General features: G+C 41.9%; 1 protein-coding gene across 5 annotated transcripts in view; it reads left to right on the top strand.

The window, feature by feature from the left end:
• The first annotated feature begins 2,140 nt into the window (after nucleotides 1–2,140).
• Nucleotides 2,141–16,929, top strand: part of cadpsb (Ca2+-dependent activator protein for secretion b) — a 60,388-nt gene continuing 45,599 nt past the window's right edge. Inside the window, exon 1 of one of the 5 annotated variants that reach the window (XM_079578187.1) lies at nucleotides 2,141–2,891. In XM_079578187.1, coding sequence (XP_079434313.1) covers nucleotides 2,559–2,891 — 333 coding nt within the window. In that variant the 5' untranslated portion in view covers nucleotides 2,141–2,558. The remainder of the gene's footprint in view (nucleotides 2,892–16,929) is intronic. The other 4 variants (XM_079578189.1, XM_079578185.1, XM_079578188.1 and 1 more) reach the window with 4 other exon arrangements.

Raw genomic sequence — 16,929 nt, forward strand, 5'->3', positions numbered from 1 at the left:
CTCCATGTGAATTCAGCCTGCACTTTAGGAAAAACAAACTACAAGATTTCTTTAGAATGAAGACTACGTTGACACTGCTTCATGTTAAAAATACAAGATAAAGCAGGCAGCTTTCCAAGAATCGTTTTGTAAATTATTATTATTATTAAAATATACAAATAAAAGAGTCGACGAGCCCAAAGTTCAACCCATTTCCCTTTGGAATATAACAAACAGTGGTGCGTAAGAGGCCTACGGTTGTGAAGCACAGAGCTCCATGATGCATGCTCCAACATCCCAAGACACTGTACGGGAGCAGTGAAAGAAAAACATAATTTATTTCTAGAGTAAAAATGTCAACGTGTTGGATAACATTACTGCCCTGACGAAGGCCCAAAACGGCTGAAACATGTAGGCAATGTTTTAACCTAATAGCCATGCTGCAATAAAGGCCTTTTCTTTGAGTGCCTCAGTTTTGTATCTTTTTAAAGTGTTGGATAACATGTTGGATCTGCAATATACATAAAACTCAATACCAATTAAATTTTATGGCCAGATTTAGAATACAGTAGATTGACTCGGACACATTGATTTTCTCTTTAACAAAAAGAAAACTTTTGTCTTTTTCTGCTTACGTAGATGGCACAATTCTGCACTTGATCAAAAGCTGATATTTTAAAGACCTTGGCAGAACTGTGAGCGGAACAATAGATCATTATATCATCAGCGAAAAAGTAAAATTTATCTTTCATAATATTTTGTCCAATGCTATTTACTGTTTAAAAAGCAGGGGCCCAAGCATGGACCCTTGATGCACTCCCTTTTGGGCGAGCAGAGCATCAGAAGCCGAATCCTCCAATTGAACACTCCGGGTTCTATTAGACAGATAATCTTTGAACCACACAACTGCCAGGTCTGACAAACCACACAGGTTCATCTATGTTCATTCACACACACACATCAAAAATAGGTGAAGTTGGGTCTCACCGTTAATTCATTCAACAATCCAATCACGTGTTATCTCACTAATTCCTTCACCAAAATAACCGCAAGCGAAATTACATTTACAGAATTCAGTGTTGAACACTGAGAGCAGGTAAGTGGTTCATATTATGAAGATTTAAGAGTGACGTGTAGATAAGGTGCATCTCATGCTGGCTACTTTTCAAGTGTCTTTATTTGATTGACAGCACAAAAACAAAAGCAAACACCAAAGGGCGTGTTCAAATAATCTAGTCTTTGTCCTGGGATGGAGAAAAATCAATAAATCCATGAGCAAATCAATGAAATCAATTAAAGATCAAATCCATCAAATAAAGATCATTTAGTGAAATACACTAACAATAGGCTCTATGTGGCAACAATTCCAGCAAAAGTCACATATTTACATCAACTGTTAAAGCTTTTATTTTGTTTTTTTGTATTTTTGTTTTACAACAATACAATTAAAATGTAAATCTGAATTTGCTAAAGGTATGGGCAAAGGGTCTGACTTCTTGTGGACAGTGGACATGGTGCTCGTACATGTGAATCAACAAATCAACAGGATGATTGTTAATATTACCAATTAATTCACCATTGTGTGCTAAGTCCTAAATAGAAGACTCTTGACTATGATCTTTCATAAAGTCACAAATGGTAGTGTTATGTCACTGCCTTATGTGCTGTATTGTAGTATTTGGGTTGCGGGGATTTATTTTTGTTGGCTACGGATTTAGTCTCACGTGACCACTTAAAACAACACATGACAAATCCTACTATCCTGGGTCATGATCCACAAAAAAAAAGTGTGTGTGTTTTTTTTGGCCACAAAAACATTTCTATTCTGTGTGTTTCAGCAGAAGACCCTCAAATAACTCAGTTAAAACTGCCCCGTTTAAAGAGTTGTCTTTTCTGTGAAGAGAAATTACAGCGTACTGCAAAAGTAGGTAGTGTATAGCAGCTCGCAGGCGGATAATTAAACAGTATTTTATGGTCCACCCCACCCTACAATCGAGCCACGGTGAGATTGACTGTGCGATCAATGGGACTTTTAACTCATCTATGTTCACATCCTGTGCACCCCCAATAACGCTCCCAGTCTGAATGAGAGTCCCGTGGCAGCCATCTTAGGTGTAGCTCTGCAGACCGTGGTGAGGAGCTCCAAACAGGACGCATCCTTCACTCTCCACCCTGTGCTCCTGCTGCTCTCATTTCAGCACCGCGGCCAGCTCCCTGCGCCTGCGTCGTAGCGTCACGCTTTCTCCCTCTCTCGCGCTCACTCTCGGCAGGCTGGGAGAGGCCATCTCCCGCTTTAACCTTCCCTCATCTGTGCACTGGCCCCTCCCATCTCTTCTCACATCCGCAGCGCTCTGACTGGACGCTCAAACATAGAAAGCACGTAAGCGTCGACGAGTGCTCGACGCAGGCGGAGAATGCTCATTGTGAAGCAGGCTACGAGTACTGCTGACATCCACCAGCGAGCTGCTACAACCGGGGCCTGTATCTGCTACTCTTCAGGCTCGTCCCACTGCCAGCACAAGCCAGCATCACCAAGAGCAGCGAGCAGTAGAAGACGGACAAGTCGCCCGTAGAGCAAGATGCTCGACCCGTCGTCCAGCGAAGAGGAGTCTGATGGGATACTTGAAGAGGAGAGTAAGGAGGCGAAGGCTCCCCAGGCCGGGTCCCGTGTCTCCCCGAGCAGGACCAGCAGTAGCTCAGGGGGCCTGGCTCCGAGCAGCAGCCGCAGCAATGCCCGTCCGACCAGCCCTAGTCCCTCGGCCGCCAGTGAGGAGAAGGAGGACATGGAGAAGATGCAGCGAGAGGAAGAGGATCGCAAGAAGAAGCTGCAGCTGTATGTTTTTGTCATGCGGGCCATCGCTTACCCTTTCAACGCCAAGCAGCCTACAGATATGGCCAGGAGACAGCTGAAGGTAAGGACATAGTAATGAGCACGCTCTGGTAAAGCGCGTCTTTGCGTTTGCAGATGTTGTCATTGATGACCTACATAAGGCTGAATACACCAGGCCCATCACACAGCCCATAAATCACAGGCATGCCACTTCGAGCCTCATGCAGCTGTGGATTTGACGCAAAATGTTGAATGTCCCGTGCATGACAGTGGCACAAAGCGAGAGAGAGGGGGAGTAAAAAGGCTCACATGGCACTGCAGAGCTCCATTCACAAGCTCGCACTTAAATCAATGCCAGCAGCGGTAGAAGGGCGTTCTGGAGCTACTCTGAGCAGGCACTTTGAAACAACACACTGTCCTTGCTGGCCTGCTCCTCCCTAGGCTCCTCATACATGCCTGCCTACTGGGCTGGCCCTGTCCCAAGCCGCTAGCGCCATCACTTATCCCGTCAATCTGGCCTCCCAAGGTGACTTTTAGGCACAGACCTCAGGAGGAGAGCTGCTTAATTGCCTGTGTCCTTTACAGAGGAGAGAATGGCCGTCCTAATGGCACAGAGTCAATTACCCGCAATTGCACTCTGCACATACATGTTTGGACTGTGAGCCTCTCCTGTGCAAGACCCTCTGCATGCAGGGGTGAAGCTCCTCCTGGGGACAGGCCTACATCCTGGTTTCATGTTGCTGCTCTGCGCCTCGCCAAGGAGGGAGCCACTTTTGGGTCATACTGTCCTTACTGTCAAAGTCACCACTGTAGGAGCCAGTATATAGTACACTCTGCCAGACCTGATTTAAATGCCCTGTGTTTTTCAGGAGCAGCAACCATTTATCTTCCCACTGCCTTTTAATGAATAGCTTTTTGGACAGGCCTCAGTGCAAACAGTCCGGATGCCAAAAAAGACAATGTACTATCGGTAGCAGATTTCTGAATGACTTGAGAGCTGTTTTTTTCCGCCTCAGTTTATTTCACATTCGTCATGCCATACTCAATGCATATAAGGAGTAGATTTGTCCTTTGCGGCAGCTTCCTTTTGTGTAACCTGTAGACTATTTGTCTTTCCTTGGACACAGTTAAGCCATATGGTCATGTATTTCTGCTGAGTCATGCACTGGAGCGTGTGGGAGGCTCAAACTACTGCCTTTCCGACTATTGGTTTATTTCGTAGTGCTGATCCGAGTGGGTTACTGCCTGGTGGACTTCAACATGGTTACGTCTCTAAACTAGGCATGGAGGTCCATTGTTTGAGAGTGAAGGAGCTGAAAGTGATGTAAACTCCAAAGGGTCTGTTTCCAACAACAGATAAGACCTTATATTGTACACGTGTGACCGAAACCCACATTTGTCATCAACATATTTAAGTGCCTCAATTAAAACGCTAATGGAAATCCTCACAAAAAAAGGGAAATCAATCAGAGAAGATTATTGAGGAAAAGTGACATTTTGTCCATAGGTTGGTGCGAGAAGTATTCCATGCATGAATTATTTGTATTGTAAAGATTATAATTATTATGTCATTTGTCTATCAACAAATAGATCCAACACTGGAATAATGGTACTTGTTGTAGCTGCTGTAAAAAGTAGGACTAAAGAGTTTTGAATTTCTGAACATATTTGATGTCCAAACCACAACGTTCGCAGGCTGTTTAATTGCTTTTTGATAATCGCAACCCTCATATTTCGATTATGATAAATTATGAAGCCCTACAGCAGGCCTTGAACTTTCACAGTCTGACTTTTACTAAACATTTACTTTCTTGCACTTACATGTGAAAACCCCGAATTTTCACATTACTTTGCGTTGTTGTGTGACTAGTGTGAGATTTCGTCATGTCTTCTAATAGTCCTACGATCCAAAAATGTATCTCCACCCGTTCAATTTCTAGGCAAGACCCAGAACTATGTCATTGGGCTAATAAACAGGCTTAAAAGCCTAGCAGAACATGCAGAACGGCTCCACCATAATCCGTTATTAGGGACTTTGGCATCAAAATAACATTGATGGTTTAACACAGCCAACCCACCCACCCACCCAAGTGTGTAGTGGGCAAACCAGTTCTATTCGTAAATGGTTTAGAGTTGGACAATTCAGACAACAATAAAGAGCTCTTTCTTTTCTGTAGCCATTGTTACCAAACATTTCTACACAATGTATTGCCGAGCTCATATTCTAGTATTGCACAAACACATCACAAAAACCTTCTGAGTAACTAGATGCTGCTGGTTGTTGTTTGCATGAGGAAGGTTTCCCGTGACTGTAACGCTTTAGACGAATGGCACTCTTTCTCCAAGGTTGTTATGTAGGGGAGAAATTAGGTTTATTGACACTTATGGATCGTTTTAGTTTAATTTATGGAAATATACACTTATTGGGATTGTTCCAGAGGGCATAGTAAGGGTATGGCGTGGCGTTATAGTCTTGATAAGTGCAGTGTCTCCGCAGAGGGACGGACAGCCTAATGTAGTGAGAAAGTTTAATTTCATTTTGTTTGATGTTGGTTTTGCTCTCTTATTGCATTGTTCTTCCTTCCGGATTAAAACTCCCACAATGAAATTGATCAGTAAAAACTATTCACCGGGATTATGCTTTGCCAACAACGAAGTATCCTGACTGATGCGAGAATCATATGCAGGTTTTATAACACTCCATCAGTCTTGTCTCAAATATTACTGATGTAAATATGTCATAAATTAGCACAGTGTACTGAATCTTACAAAGTCCTCGTGTGTATACCTTTCTTTGTGATAATAATGATAATACACCACTTAAGGCTGGTAGTTGTTGTCTTACTTTTCTCCGGCAGGTGCCTGTTGGATCTGCGTTTGAGCGTGCTGTTAATGCCTGTGGTGCAACGCTGCAAAGTGCGCCGCTCGTGTTGTGACGTGAATGCTGCGCAGTAGTTGCAAATCGGCGAGAGTCTAGGTGGAAGTTTGCGGCTTTATTGTTTGAGGATGGCTTCAGTCCACAGACGGAGCAGACAAAGTGCTTCGTCGCTCAGGGCTGCGTAACCTTGCAACCTTTAGACTGACTTTAAGTTTTGAACAGAATCATCTTCAAGTTCTGCATTAGTGTCACATTACGTTTGAATTAGAACTTCTTCTCATTCGCTGCGATGGCAAACTATCGGTGTCCTCTACGCACACGAGTCTATCGGCAGAAGGGTCATCCATCGCCAGTTCGTCCATGGGAGTTGAATCTCCCCTTCAGTGTGGTTCTTCTTGTCGTGAATTAGGGCCTCAGGACAGAGAACCGGCACTGCTGTCCATCTCAACTAGTGCCCATCTCAGCGCTGTTCATTTTCATTTCATTTGTCTGTTTTATTGTTTAATGTCTGTGTCTTTGCCTATTTTTAAATCAGTAATATTCCTGCAGCCGTGTGAGACAACCTATGTTCAGATCAGGCTGTAACAAAACAACTCGATTTGAATTAAGTGTTATTTTGCCACTAGATTTGCCAATGATTTTTAAGTAAGTTCAATGAGAACAGTTTAGTTATCAAATTAGTGAAGGCTGCAAAATAATTCCAGTACAGTTTAAAGTAGAGGATTAAATGATTTGGGATGGTGGGTTTTATATGTATTAAAGGGACTAGATGCAAGTTGGTCATTTTAATACTCACTACTGCCACCTCTGGTCTTACGCGTAACTGCAGGCTCTATATTAAGCTTGTGCATGACGGCACTTCAGACCCAAATTAACACCTTTTTGAGTGACAGTGCAGGATTTTAGAGGTAGTTGTGGTGAATATGTCTGAGCTCATTCACACATTAGGACATTGCTGGAAAATTTTAACTCTGTATAGTCCCCTTAAGACTTCCCAGAAACATTCAATCCTTGTGTTACCAACCGCAACGTTACCTTTCCTGACTCTTCACTTCCATTCCAAAGAACGCCCTTTGTGAGTCTTTGTGGCTGAATCATTTTTCCAGGTATATCTCACCACAGCAGTGTCAGACTGGATTTGTTGTTTGGTTCAGTTATAATGGCTACGGGTCATTACAAATTGTTAAAGGAATAGGCCACCGTTTTTACATAATGAGATATGTCCGTTTAGCCTCTCCCAGCATGTTCCTATAGCTCCAAACTGGGGTGAAGTTAGAAGCTACTAAGTTCATCCACATGTTCCCTATTTATATACAGTTGAAACGTGAAAATGTATAATATATTTTACAATATATTACTCCTTTTAATCCGCTTAGAATATCGACATGCTTTATTTTGTGTAACGAGACTCGGATCGTGCAACTTTTCGCTTCTAACTTCACCCCCGTTTGGAGCCATATGATATAATAAGGAGAGGCTAAATGCTAACAACGTCTTTGGTCTATTTGTGTGACTGAGCGCACGCACAAAGACCAGACAGTTACGTATCAACTCGTCTAAGCACAGGTAAGAACATTTCTCAGTATGGGCAAGACGGTGGCCTGTTCCTTTAAAAGCAAGTGAATGAACTGTGTCAAAATTAAATAGTAAAATATAAGGCTTGCCACCTGCATAAACCCCGTTATTAGAAGTGTTTTGAAGTTCCCTCGATGTGAACACAGAAGATAGGGATAAATGGAGACTGTCACATAGTTTAACACTGCTCGATTGTAATAAATTGCTTTCCTCTGGACCTTTCACTTTTTTTTCTTCTTGATGCTGCTGCCAAAACCAGCTCAGAGCCTCACTGTGGGGACATGGCGTGCATGTGAAGTTCAAAGAGTGGCAGCAGAGAGCCAGCAGGACCTCGTGTCCAGGCGCCGCAAGCTTCTGCTCAATGTATAAATAAATATATTAGATCAATTAAAATCCCTCACACTCACACCCCTGTCCGTATGTAGGAACACTCTGTGGTTTGTTAGAACTCCATTTCCCAGAAGCCACTATGAAGGCAGCAATCATGGTCGGGATCAAAATGACCCGCATTTGTTGTGTGTACGCGATGCCATACAGCTACCTGGCGTTTGGTGTGCACAGAAACAACTGCAGCTAGCAACAAAATGTAAATGCTTAAGGATGTTAATGAAGGCATGCTGATAGAATTTATGGAAAGAGCAAGGAATCATACACTTTCCTGTGCTTTTATGGCAGCACAAATGAACTGCTTTTCTTTAGAATCATACATAAAATGACATCGCAGCTTCTCCCACAACTGGTTCCTCTGCCATACTTTCGACATTTTTGTAGTTGAAGGTTTAAGGTTTATGTCAAGGTCCTGTGGAAATCTGTACACTGCCTTCTTTGCCGCTGGGGCAAACTGTCAGGAGCAGTAAGCAGTACCCGGGGACCCACCTCCAGATCTTGAGCTTGGTTTGCACCTCGCTGGAGAATTCGTCGATCGTGCATGCACTGGGTCGGTGAGAACGCAGAAAAAAAGTCGGGGAATCGTGTGACCAAAGACTGTCTGTATTAACACTTCAGCCACGGCGCTCACACCAGTCTGTCTCAGTAATCAGTCCTGGCTTTTATTAGTGCCTCTTCATGTTCATTACAGTCCATTGTTCCTCACAGACGCTGCTCCCGTTCAGCTCAGTTGACTAAATCCAGTGATCTGTGCAAATGTGTCAGCTCAGATCCACTGCGCCAGAGCTGCCTTTGCTGGGGACACATCAATAACATTACAGACATGACACACACCGGCCCCGCTCTGCATACATACATACATACACACACACATACATACACATACACACACACGCTGATGAAGAGATTAATCTAAAGGTCTCTCGTCTACTTTTCCCGGCGCACGTTGAATAATCCCTGCTCCCATTGCTGGTCTAAGTTAATCACATGCTGGGAAATGACTTCACAATGTCAGTGTTGCTGTGGTGGTGTTTTATACATTTTTGTACCAAATTGTTAGATATATCAATTTTGTTAGAAAATAATCCTGTAAATTAAAGCAGTACTAAGTAACGTGTTTACCTTAATAAATCCTTTTCGTAGTCCCTGTGGGGGTAATACAAGTGTTTATGGGATTATTGGAGGGTCTTTCATCTCCCCCTGTTGTCTCTGGCCAGAAAACCATGTTTAAACACCGGAGCAACCAATACACACTAATGGAATCACGAAGAAGAAGCTGGCTAACGGGCAAAGCTAACTGCGGGCTAATGTAACTTTAAACAGTATTTACAGCTAAGTTTGACTGAAAAAAAAAAATTCCATTATATAATTGGATAAACAATATCCCTCTCCCCCTTCACCTTTCCAGTCAGCGTAGTATTTACTCTCCAAGACATTTATAAAGTTAAAAAATCGTAACTTGCCACGACACCTGCAGTTGCGCTTATGGCCTCTAGGGACAAGAGATACTTAGTACTGCTTTAAAATGATTTGCAGTGATGTATTCTTGTGCGTGCACAATTCTGGAAAAAGAAATATGTGTGCAAATGTAATTTGTCGAGTTTAGATTTATCTTTTAAAGGAATAGCTTCTATTGACGGAAGTGAGCGGGGAAGTCTTTAGAAGTTACTGCGCGGACGTTTTGCTCCTCGTATCATTACGCCTCACAACATATAGTACCCCTTTTTATCTGCTTATAAAATCGACATGTTACATTTCTGTGTAAATATACTTTGCATGAAAACACTTCACGTAACTTTATTTAAATAGGGAACACGTGGAAGAGCTTGGTAGCTTCAATTGTGAGCTTTTTTGGAGCTATATGACATGTGGGAGAGGCTGCGTATGTGCTCCGTTTGCGTGACAGAGCGCACGGACAAAGACCAGATGGGGATATATTAACTCGTCTAAGGTTAGGTAAGAACATATCTCAGTATGTAAAAACGGTGGCCTATTCCTTTTAGATCAAGATTCCTTCCATCAGAAAGTGATATCTAACTCTAGAACATGAATGCTTCCTCTGATGTGATTGTTTTATCTGTTTATCTCTCTCTTCTTCCTTCTTTATTTAATGACTTATGTTTAAAGTGATAGTCTGTAAGTTTGCAATGTGAGGATAGAACATTTTACCATTTTAAAGTAAGCAATTAAATTCCTCCCCTCTTTAACCAGAAAGCCCTTCTTCATTTGCCAAAGGAGGAGAGCAGGAACAGAACTTTCAGTAAATGATCAAGCTCCTCCCCCTCCCCTCTGATTGGACCTGACAGGCTGGTTCTCAGGAAAACCTCGTGTTATTGGTCAATGCGGGAGGAAACTAGAGTATGATTAGACGCTGAGATCTGGGAAGGAGGGACTCAACACTTAATAGTCACACAAATACGATTGCAATCATCACTCAAGTAGTAATTTGACTTTATTGTGACTAATTTTCCCAACCCACACTAATGGAGATGGCTGTCTTTGGAAGGGCATCTGTTGTATGATGCTACCAGTGCTTAACCTTTGGACCGGTGTGATGGATTCGGGAAACAGGCCAAAACACTCTCATCATCTCAAAAAATCTCAAATCTTTGCTGCATCCTCCAGAACAGTTCCTGGATCCTTTACCCTGAAATCCTGAAAGGGGGTGAACAGGGGATCAACTTAAGCACTGGATATTACCAAATCAATATGTCAATCACGAGGCAAATTCATCTCTTTAACGACGCATTAGGGGAAAGCTGCTAGAAAGAATAAGCCGCAATCATTATTAAGCCATTCAAATAATCTCTCTCTAAAAATAACCACAGCGCAGATCAAATTGCGATTTTTTTTAATTTTTATTTTTTTAAATTTATGAAGTCATTTTTTGTCACATTCAGGAGAAATATGTCGCTTCTAATTTAAGGGAAAGCAAAACAGGCAATACTTTTCCACTTTTCACCAAATTTCCATTTTCCATTCTGGCATTGCACAGGATTTTGAAGGATTTTTAAACAGTTCAAGTGCATATGACACATTAGACACATGTTTTAACACAATTGTATTTAAAATTTTGCTATAGATTGCACCCGGCTTCCTTTAGTTTGGCCATTTTTGTGATGTTTATCGTTTCACTTCCTGATTGGACAGGAAGTGACATAGATGGAGGCAAACAATGTTAAACTGTTGCCGTGCCAACCATGCTATGTCAATGGGAAATGAGTCAAACGGCTATGGAGCTTTACCTTCTTCATCTATGTCACTTCCTGTCAGCAGCTTAAACATTCAAATATAAACAACTTTTCTGCCCAACATTTCTTCATTAAAATTGCTGCTACACTGAAATATAACGATAATTATGCAACTGACAAACTTGCTCCTGATGTTATTCTTCTAAACAAGTCATATTGTCCAAAACCATTAAATCCTGTCATGTGCACTTTAATCCCTAGATTAATTTATTCACCTTTGAACCCCAAAAAACACTGTGCAACATGGCAAAACGTTTGCATTTTTTTTCCAGTTATAGCAAGTCCATTCGAAGACCAAACCAGATCATTAGCAAATCTTTACATGTCAACAAAATAAACCCATCAGTTTAAACTTGGCTTGATCAATTATTCAGATTTTTTTTTCTTTTTTTTTTCATGCAAACAATGCCTTTTCTCTAGATAGTTTATTTCCTCCTGTCGAAGTTAAGGCTTGCAAAACCATGTCACAGCATTTCTGTTATATGACTATCACACGTGAAAAAAATCAGTGAGATCTTTTTTAATTTTCGACATCAAACGAACCACTCCCCTGTGTGTGTGTGTGTGTGTGTGTGTGTGCGTGTGCGTGTGTGTGGGAGGGAAGAGGGGGGGTGGGAGGGGATTGGTGCACAATGGCAAAGACAGTAAGTGATTTGTGATGGGGGTGCAGATTAAAAGGATTTATGCCTTTTCCTTCAGAGAGTAATGGACTGCTACAAACAGGGATACAAGCCGGGCCCCGCGTGCTCACCGCGCTATGAAATGACAGGCAGGTGCTGCAGATTTAAGAGCCAACTTTTGCAAATGTCAACATGAGCAAGAGGGATATTGTGTGGCGTTTCGGCTCAGAAGTTCATCCGTTCTTTCACAACATGCTGAAAGCTACTACAACATAAAAAAAAAAACACAACAAAACTTGCCAGTCAGGAAATAATCAAAATGAAAAATGAAAAAAAAAAGAAAAAAAAAGAAATAAAAAACGAATCCGTTTCCTGTCGTGATTTCCCATTTGTGAACTAATTTATGCTCCAGTCTAATGAGAAAACCAAATGATGTTCATGTATTCTCACAGTGGCCTAATGTCTTTTCCATTTCAAACATCTAATCATTAACAACAGCAGCATTAAGGAAAAACTCCCAAAACACCCACACACAAACACAAACACAAACAGATTGCCCAGTACTAAAAACACTAGTGTAATTGATCGAGTTTTGTGCCACTATGACCATGAAATTAGGCTAGACAATACAGCAAATTAATGGCAGGTTAAGCTCATCTGATAATGTAATATAGGCCCCAGAAGAAAAGATGATCAGGGCAGGATCGGAGTAGGTTTTGGGGAAAAAAACCTGGAAAAAACAATATAGAACCCTTGTGACTTAGACAAAAGGGGTTTGTAAGGGGATAGTAACAAGCCTTAATTGGCTGAGGTCAAAGCCGATGATCGATGAAGATGTAGTGTTGCTTGGGGAGTAGAATGAAACCAAAAAAAAAATGGTCCTAAAAAAATGTGGGCATTATACAGGCAAAACGGTATGTCTTTCTGATCTGCAGGTTAGTCTCTACGGAAAGCAGCTTAGGAGAGAAAGACAAGTTCAAGAACATCACATTTTGATTTGTCCTTATTGAAAGATGTCAGAACAGAGTTACATAATTCGGCTCCACGGGCACACACTGGGTGTTATTGTGTTATGCCCTTTTGGTGTATTTTGTTTTACATTACACAAGACCGTTTTTCAGATTTGCCAGCAACAGTTTTGACCTTTTACCTTGAAATGTTAAGTGTCAAACTGAATTGTGTTTTGTGGAATGGGAAAATATTAGCACATAAGCCTTTCTTTTTTTCTCTCCAGTGGCGGGAGAATCCCTTTAACATATAGGGGAGATAGAAATAGATAGAAAGAAATAGAAAAAATGACTTGAGGAGTGCATGACATGAGAAAAACAAGTGATGTTCGGTAGCTGTCTTAAACATCAGGACGTCGCAATGCCATGCCATGCGGTAAAAGGAACCGCTATATGAAGCCCTTCATCCCTGACGCTATACGACTCCTGAACTCTCTTTAACTTGAGTTTGTCTTTTCCCGGTTGTAATCTGTGAGCACGCTCTGCTTGTTTGTTTGTGTGACTGTTTTTATATTGTGTGTTCTGAAGGAATAGCCCCATGTGGGATGAACAAAGTCATGCAGTTCGGAACATGTTTGCAGAGGTGAAACGAGACCGAACGAAAGTCTATAGATAAAATGGAAGTCCAGTAATTTGTTAGATGCTTCCTTTACGGTCCTTGCCATGTGCAGCCCTACAGTATCTAAGGATCTTCTCCCTTTATACAGACTAACTACAGCTCAGTGCCTTAGATACATGCTGAAATCCAGGGATCAGGGCTGCTAAAAACAGACTTCTGCTTTCAAATAGAGTAGGTGCGCCGGACAAAGTGGCGACTGGGCGTGTGTGTGTGTGCCTACGTTGTGTGGGGACGGTTTCTCTGAGCTCACTGAAAGTCCCTGTTTGTCATGGCGCTGCATCTGCACACTGTACACCTGGATGTTTGCTAACCCGCCCTGCGCTATTTATCCACTCTGTTTGTGCGTCCCCAGAACAAATTGAGCTGAATGTCTGGCTCTGGATAACAGCTGGTGCATCTGTCTTTGTACAGTGGTGCTTTTGACCCCGCGCAGACACTATAGGACATTATGTTTGATGAGGCCAATAACCGGCAGCTTTCGAGCAGCTGTCAGTCAGGATGAACTTGTAATTGCTGTTTACTCAGATGGAGATGATGGTGTCACGTACAATAGGGCGGCATGAAGCCGGTTTGCATGAAGTAGCAGCAGTTAAACCCTACCTGGAGCGTTAAGGGGATGGGAGATATTCCAACAATGTTACTTAAGTCTGTAATGATGTGATTCTTGAGCTAAAGAAAAATAAAAAGCAGTCAGTTCTCAAAGTTCGCATAAACACACTTCTTGCTCCACTACTGCCACTTTTACGTACTAATTTTTCTGCTGCCTAGGGGTTGACTCAGACCAGCTACGAGGCAGATCGCTCAGAAAGAAGGGAGTAATTCGATAGAAAAGCAATAACTGCAGGACTTGACCCAAAAATGTTAGAGTGGCCTCACCTGCGAAGAAGTCACTGAGGCTCTTTGTAATGGGCTGCGGGATCTGATCTTTGCTTGTCATATCTAGGAAGATGTTCAGTGACACATTCAGGCCCCCGGCGTCTTCCTGGATTTGCTTCATCCACTGGTCCACCCTCCGGTCTCTTTAGCTTCCGTTCTGATATAACCTTTCAGATCCTTGAATCTAGTGAACCTTTCCCCCAATACATCGCTCCACTCTTAGCAAAGACTCCCAGGTTTTTGGGGGCGCTTGCATTTCTGTAAGTTCTTCAGATGTCACATGGGCATTGACTGGGACACCGGTTATCCTTCTGAGCAGAGGATTATGGAATGAGCTTCGTCGCCCATGTCTTTTCTCGATGCTCCATGTTTCCGAAACATAAAACACGACGCTAAGCACTAGAAACTTGTATAGGGCTATTTTTTGTTCCCTATACAATCAGTGTTGTGTCCCATTGGCTATTTTGTTCATTATTTGTAATGGTTTTGAATTCTTTTTTCTTCGGATTTGCCTCTCTTCACTTTTACTCACCAAACTCGGTTGTGAATTTTATACGGAAACACCTCCATCTACCTTTCCTATGTGCTATTATGTAACTACTAGAGGAAACCCAAGAGTGAGTCAGCAGAGGCTCTTCCTGTGCTGAACTTTGCCAGCTCTACTACTGCTTAGACGGCATCCAATTAGCTGATTACTCCACTTATCAAAGCAGTGCTAGACCAGCTGATTTGGACTGAAGCTACCCGCATGCCATGGACTTCTGAATGCTAATTCTCTTCTGATCCTTTTATTTATTGGATTTTGGCTCTGCATGTTAATGGGCATACAGGCAGCACAGGCAGCACGTGCCAATGTCGGGTTATATCCCTGCTTTTCACTCTCAGTTTTTTTTAGTTCACTTATTTTGGCACTCTCAGGAACAGTTCAAATTTGACATTTTAATGCACCTTTTCCCCACATTTGAAGGACAATAAGGGATCACGTGAAATTTGTATTGGTGTTTCTAAAGTAACAGCGGCGGTGGCGTTGCTAGCAGACACTAGGATCTTTTGTATAGGCTGGACAAAAATGTGGCTCCGGTGACAAATTTCTGACCTCGGGAAAAGTGGAGCATAACGTTCCTTGTATTGACAGGGCGATATGAGAGAGACCGGTCTGCGCGGTCCGTTGAAGAATCACTAAAGACAGCTTACATTTAACTGCAGTGGTGCCGCAGGGGCTTACTTGACCCTCCATTGGAGTCTCAAGTCGGCTTTGGGCTGGGTGAAGGCATATTTTGCAGAGCTGTCGAGGTTAACTCTGCCCCCCTTACATAGACTGTACAATCAAATACACTGCTAGAATGAAGCAAAGTTTTATAAAAAGGGATTGGTTCATTTGCGCTCTTTATGTGTTGCCATTTTTTTTTTTATGCAGACAAAACTTTCCCAAAGTCTATTAAGCTTCAGAAAAAAAATTACCAAGTGTTTGCGTGGGATCACTTTCACATTTACAGCGTTATTGCGCCTCTGCTCTAACCAATGTGAGATCGTCCGGAAGCAAAGTTACTTGATAAAGCGTTTTATCACAGTCTATTATTAGCCATCATCAGAAATGCATAGGAACTGTAATGACCTTATTGTACAGTACAGCGGCCCCTGCACTGTGAAAATGCGCCGTATTGAAGTATTGATATGTGAAGGGTGATTAATGTTACCGCCTACTCCATCTCGAGCCAATGAATCACGGTTACACTCCAATCTTGATAAGAGCCACAGAGAGAGAATCAATAAAAGCAAAGCAGAAAAGTATGTCTGGGGGAGTCTGGCCCATTCTGATGGAACTGGACACGTTTTCTTGCATCCATCAGAGTTGTAACTAATCAGGCTGCTCTTTGAGTCAGCAATCAGCCTCTGCCACACTGCAAATGCTTTATGCAGTTGATTTGGTAATTGAAGGCTGCACGTCAGGTCCTCGCGCAGATATTTTCTTTTTTCTTTCGCTCATTAAGCCAGTCGGCACAGATGATCTGGGTTGAAAATGAACTCCTATTTTTTCCCCCAACAAAGTGTACGTGCATATTTCCTATATTGGCGTGAGTCAAATCTATCATGCATTGACTTGCAGAGCTGCACAATTAATGAAATTGTTCTTTGGATAGTTGAGTGCAGGGTAGTCTTTGTTTTAAGACATTCTTCACAAATCTAAACACAGTCACAGTAGTTCCTGTCTTTGTGGATTCAAAATAATAAACCTTATTCCTTTGTAAACCTCAACATATACTGTACATACCATTGAATAAAATGTAGGGATGCAACAATCCCATACCGGTGTTGGTTATCGGAGCCGATACTGGAAAAAAATACGATATTGGGTACCGGCGGCAACAAATACCTGATACTGAACCAATACCAGTTTTGGCTCTCAATGCCTTAAAAACACAACTTTTACCAAGTGAAAAAAAGTGAATATGGGCATGCGAGTTTCAACCCCCGCATTTTTGATCCCCGCGCAAAATGCCGCGGTTAGCATCAGTATGCTAAAGCTAGCATGCTAGCAAAAACGATTCAAGGCTGGGACAGAAACTAACATAAAAATACCTAAAGTAGCCTAATAAAATAAAATAAACCACTGCTGAAGCCAAATGTTTGTATTTTAGTTTAAGAAATAACTGATCTAACATATTTGTAATGATCAGATCACTTCATGTGAGGTGTTTATATTATTGTAACCTAAAGCCTGTCATATACCCAAGGATAATTAGTGTAGAAAAGTCTAGTGGTTCTTGTTAAATGTTTATCCAAGAGTTTATCAATACATGTAATTGACTCTTGATCCGACAATAAAATATGACTTTATTGATCTTAAAATGGAGAAAAGAGTCAATTAAATTTTTCACTCAGAGGAAGCCACTTTTAAGAAAGTGG

Source organism: Gobius niger (genome assembly GCF_951799975.1).
Source record: "Gobius niger genome assembly, chromosome: 20".
NCBI lineage: Eukaryota > Metazoa > Chordata > Actinopteri > Gobiiformes > Gobiidae > Gobius > Gobius niger.